The sequence below is a fragment of the Otolemur garnettii genome, unplaced genomic scaffold (assembly GCF_000181295.1).
Source record: "Otolemur garnettii isolate 467f Iridium unplaced genomic scaffold, OtoGar3 scaffold00050, whole genome shotgun sequence".
Taxonomy (NCBI): Eukaryota; Metazoa; Chordata; class Mammalia; order Primates; family Galagidae; genus Otolemur; species Otolemur garnettii.
In genome coordinates, this window is record NW_003852445.1 from 11,356,273 (window position 1) to 11,361,919 (window position 5,647).

The 5,647-nt window shown below is 44.0% G+C and overlaps 1 protein-coding gene across 1 annotated transcript in view; it reads right to left on the reverse strand.

The window, feature by feature from the left end:
• PATL2 (PAT1 homolog 2) overlaps positions 1-2,986 on the reverse strand; it is a 10,834-nt gene extending 7,848 nt beyond the window's left edge. Inside the window, 4 exon segments of the mRNA XM_023514320.1 lie at positions 636-716; positions 1,777-1,988; positions 2,563-2,653; positions 2,948-2,986. Coding sequence (XP_023370088.1) covers positions 636-716; positions 1,777-1,988; positions 2,563-2,653; positions 2,948-2,986 — 423 coding nt within the window.
• Between the last annotated feature and the right edge of the window lie 2,661 nt (positions 2,987-5,647).

Consider the following 5,647-nt stretch of genomic DNA (forward strand, 5'->3'; position numbering starts at 1 on the left):
AAAAAAAAAAAAAAAAAAGAATGTCACCCCAAATTTTGTTGTGCGTGGGTGGGGGCCCTCAAGCCAGCCAGTTGTTTCAGAGGGCTTGTCACCTCCTCGGAAGCCACTCTTCAGTACCAGACACCATAGGGGGCATGTGTTTTTCTTGCTATCTAGCATTAACACCTCTCGCTGGCCTCTCTGTAACAGTCTTCTTCTGGGCTTTTGTCTTCAGCCACTGGGACAGTACTCATATTTTCTTTTCTTCTTCAGCTATAATTCCCTTCTAATTCTTCCTGCAGGACTTCCCGGCCCTTGAATTCCTCTACCTCAGGCCATGTCCCCATCATGCAGATAATGGAAGGGCAGGTGCTATTTCCAGCCATGAGCTCAGGGCTGCTCATCTGCTGAAATATTTCATAAGGTAGGAGTAGGGATCTAGTTTGTCCTTTCTCATATGAACAACCAGTTGTCCATCTATGCCCCTGGTTCCGTATACCACCTCTGCCATTTATCAAGTAGCCCACCTCCCATGCCCATACTTTATTTTGGATGCTTATCTCCAGAACAGGGTCAAGAGTAGATTGAACATAATAGATGGAATTCCCCTCAGTATCCAGTCACCTCTCACAGGATGGAGACTGTAGGAGACTTACCTGCAACAGAAAATGCAAAGAGACAGGTGACATTGCCAGCACACCAGGGTCTTTCCCTCCAGGGGGGCTAAGCATACCTCTCTGGAATAGAAGGGAGGAAAACACAGGCCTGAATGGGTCTTCTACATTCAATATGGGAATGGCAGAAAGACCAGCCATTCCAACACCCGGGACAGCAGTAGCTTGGCCCTTCATCAGATTCAAAGTCAACTGGGTGAAGATCCCTCTCCTCCTCTGAAAGAAATAAGACTAGTAAATTTTCCCCCTTTATTCACAGGGGATACAATCCAACCTCCCCACCCCTCGAGGATGCATGAAACTGAACCCTAAGTATACTATATTTTTTCCTCTTTAGACATACCTATGATAGTTTATAAATTAGGCACAATAAGAGATTGATAATTAAAATAATTGCAATAATATACCAGAATCAAAATTAATGTCAATGTATTCTCTCTCAAACTATGTTTTTGTACTGTTCTCATCTATGTTTTCAGACCATGGCTGACCACAGGTAACTGAAACAGTGGGAAGTGAAACCATGGATAAGGCAGAACTACTGTATCTTAGAACTAGCTTCAAAGGGGGCTTAACTCATCTCATCTCTACAAGGAAGTCCTTTTCTCTGTTTACTGGCTGCGAGAGTTCAAGGGAACAAATGCCAGAAATTGACTGAGACAGAGAAACCCAGGATCAGGCAAAGATGACTCAACCTTTAGCACCAGTAGCAGGGCCACCACCTGTGGGTGATGTGTAGGCCTGCTAGAATGGTTTTAAGGTGAGGACAGCATCAGAAACTAAGAGGGAGGCAGGATGTGGTGGCTCACACCTGTAATCCTAGCACTCTGGGAAGATGAATGGGATGATCACTTGAGATCAGGAGTTTGAGAGCAGCCTGTGCAACAGGTAAGACCCTGTCTTTATTATTATTTTTAAGGAAATAAATAAAGCAACCAAGAGGGAGACTGTAGGAAAGAGGGAATGAGAGAGTCCCTGACTCATGTTTAAGACTAAAATGGAAAGTGTTAATCCAGAACCTGTTTTAGAAAAGGGTAGAGAAGAGAGGGATGTTAACAATAGCCTGTGAGCTAGAGATGGCTCTGACAACAAAACACTCTCCCATCTCCTCCTGCCACAGTACTTGGGTGTTACGGACAGCACTCAGTACAGCTGGATCCCCAAGACCATTCTCTTCCTCCTCTTCTTCCTCTGGGTCTGGGGCAAGATCTGGATCCAGATCCTCCTCTCCATCTTCATTCTCTTCCTCTTCCTTCATTTGGGAGGCAGATACCAGCTCCTCCTTCGGAACCAAGGGACAGGAAGTCTTGCCTGGCTCTTGGGTTAAGTGTGGGCCTAAAGAGGAAGACAGACAGGGGCTCAGGGTGCAAGAGTTTTGTCTGGAAAGGCCACTGCTCAAAAGTGCTTCTGGTCATGAACCTTCTCCAGCACCACCTTCAAATGTGGCACCTCCTGTTCTCTAGATTCAGCTCAGCCTCCCTACCCCAGGGTCTCCCAAACCACCCTCACTAACCCAGATGGAGCCTGGCAGGTGCCAGATACCTTCACTTTCCACATCCCCTCTTCACCTGCTTTGTTTTACCCAACAGCTTTTTCTCTTGCCTCTTTTAACTGAACAAGTGCCAGCTGCCCCAACTCATTGCAATTTAATCCTACTGTGCCAGGTACTTTATGTTCATTTACCAGTTATACAAGGCCGTCCAGGGTGTTATTGATAATTTTACTACATAGGTGAGGAAAATAAGGTTCAGAAAAGTGGTCTCAGCTGCCCAGTGTGATAAAGCCAACAAGTGGAAAATTTGGAGCAACTTCCAGTGACTCTGGACACCAAGCCCATGTGTGAAGCAGACTAGCAAGGCTCCACACCCCAGGACTTTTTATCTAGACATCAGGACCCACTTAGAGATACCTTCAATGCGTTCCATCTTGGCAGGCTGGCAGGCTTCCTCCTGGGCTGCATCCTCCAGTGAGAGAGCTTTGCCAGCCTTGGGAAGGTAAACCTGAGACAGGGAAGAGACTCAGATATACCCTCCTCCTTAGACAGTAGAGATGGTATGGCAACCCCAAAACAGTCACGGTATCCTCCCAACAAGGTGGTCAGAGAACTATTGACCCAAGGTCTCAAGGAGCAAGACTCTGGGCTCTCAGACTCCATAAATACCCACCCTCTCACTTCCCCAGCCAGGCTCTAGGGGAGAATTGAGAGACAGGGATAGAAGACAGAAAGAAGACTGCCCACACAGATACCACCAGCCACAGCTTGTACTTGGTGACGTGTTGTTGCTGACACCCACTGCCTGACTGTTGTCATCCCTTTGGCTTCGGTTAGCCATGGCAGCCTGGGCCAGAGCCTGCTTGTTGCTTCTGGTTTTAAGAGTCCCAGCTCCTCCCCTGCTTACCTGTTAAAGGACCAGCATTCCCCCAACCACTGGGTCCTGGTAAAAGTATGAGAACATACTAATGATAAAGAAAACCCTTGAGTGGAAAACCCTTGGAACCCATACAAGGTTGTGAGTATAGTTTATTGGGATTGATACTTGGGGTAGGGGGCAGATATTTAAGAAGATGATCCCTGTTTTCCAGACCCTTCATAGAAACTTCGAGAAGTTTCATTTTATTTAATCCCTAGGTTTTGCTCCAAGAAAATTGGATAGGAAAAACCTGGGTAGGCTCTGAGGAGGATGCCAAGCAATCGAGTTCTTGGTGCTTTAGAGCAGTGCACTTGAAGGTCCCTCAAGGCCACCTGGTGATGTTGCCCTTTAATGGGTCACGTGAGCTTAAGTGTGCTACCTAGCTCTAACTGATGAAGGACTCCTGTGAATTAGAAGTCAGATCTTCCAGGTAAAACACTTTTGCACGAGATACATAATCTTATATCTTCTTGCCTGCTCTAATGTAAAACTGCTCCAGACTCTCAAGGGTAAAAATAAATCAACAAAAACAAAAAACAAGTACAACATTACTCTTGGCAGACAAAACCCAAGACCCTCCTGAGCCTCATTTAACCCTCAAGCAATCCTGGGTTCTGTGCCCACATCCTGTGTTCAGCTGAAACTCACATGTCTTTGTAGAACTTATGAATAAAATTAAAAACTAAGCTAATTTCTCTACATAAAAAATGCAAGTTAGGGCCCTATTGTCATTTTTATAACATCAGGATTCTTGGTGGTTTTAAAGGAAATAAAATTTGAAATAATTGTTTCAATTTTGGTGTTTCAATTCAGTCTTTATAGCATTTAAAAAAAAAAAAAAGGAAAAAAATTTTGCTGTAGCCCAGATTTAAGTAGCTGTATAGCTTTAAGTAGCTTGAAGGATACTGAAAAACTTTCCAAATATTTGAATTGCCCTTTTTGATAATGTTATACAGCTGTGTCTCTCAAGCACTTCCTAAGAACTTACTTTGGAATTAGTGAATTTCAGTGTTTCAGAAGTGAGTCATTAGGCTGTTGTAGACACTAGACTTTAGGGAGAAACATTTTTGTTTGTGCTGCATGCAGATTTTCATTATGAAGGAACTTTTTGTATTGAACTAGCACCAAAGCAGGAGGCTGAGGACTTAGTCATTAAGATCACAGCCCTAGGTTGGCTGTTTGATGTTTTAGTTAGGACTTACTGGCTTTTGTGAAGTCCCCCACGCTTGCTTGAAGTCTCATATGTCCACTGATCCCCTAAGTTTTCTAGCTTTCTTGCCATGGTTTAATGGTGCTAAGTTTAACTAAGCAAAGACCATTCTAGATTTGTAGTACAACCGTGAATAAAGCAGGTGCTCCCCTCAGCCTTTTAGTATTTTCTATAGAATAATAAGCATAGACAGGCAAATAGAATTTGGGGGGTCAGATAAAAAACACAATAGAAATGTTTACATTTGCTATATAAAATGCCCAAGAACTGACCCCTCTTTTATGGAGAATTTTTTTTTTTTTTTTGAGATTAAAAAAAAAAAAACCTGGGTTAGAATACAGTGGCATGATCATAGCTCACTGCAACCTCAAACTCCTGGGCTCAAGCAGTCCTCCAACCTCAACTTCCTGAATAGCTGGGACTATAGGCACCCCACCACCACACCCAGTTAATTTTTTCTATTTTAGAGACAATGTCTTGCTCTTGCTCAGGCTGGTCTCAAGTGATCCTGAGCTCAAGTAATCCTCCTGTCTTAGCCTCCCAGAGTGCTAGGATTACAGGTATGAGCCACTGTCTCCAGTCAAAATTTTTTTTAAAGGCAGGGTCTCACTCTGTTGCCCAGGTTGATCTCAAACTCCTGGGCTCAAGCATAAGAGCAATTTTAAAATCAGTGCTGTATCTGTGCTTTGTCCCACTTTTATTCCTAACATTATTGTCTCCTCTTTCTTTTTTTCTTCCTTCCAGAGCTTGTCTATTTTATCAATCTTTTCAAAGACTCATAAACTAAAGTTAGGGTTTCTTCAGGAAATAGTACACTCAAACAGGATAAGTTGAGTAGAATTTAATCTAGGGCTATTTATAAAGGTGTGGAAAGAATCTAGTGAAATCACATGGAATAGCAGAGTGCCTAGGGCTTGGTAATAGATGTTAGCACTTCGGGGCAAGGGCAAGAGGGTGGAACAGTCTTGGAAACCTGGAGACAGAGAAGGCAGCCTGGCTTCAGGTAAGGTCCACCTGTGTATTGTGTGAGCTCCAGTGATGGCCTTCTCCTAAATACATCCATTCCCTCTGGGATCTGCTCCCTCCTCTTGCCTCTGAAGCCTAGGGGTAGAGAAGGCTCCACCATAGTTGCCCCAAGGTGCTCCATTGTCCTTTAGGAGTTTCCTTTAACCCTTCTCAGACCTGGTAAATAGTCTCTTCAGGAAATTCTCCTCAGACACCCCACTTAAATGTGCTGTTTGTTTCCTGTTAGGACCATGACTGACACCAGCTCCAACACCAGCCTGCTGAACTGTTCTTTCCTCTGTGCTCAGCTTCCTCTCCCATCCAACCCTCAGTCCTTCTTCAGTAATTCTTAAACATAACCATTGTCC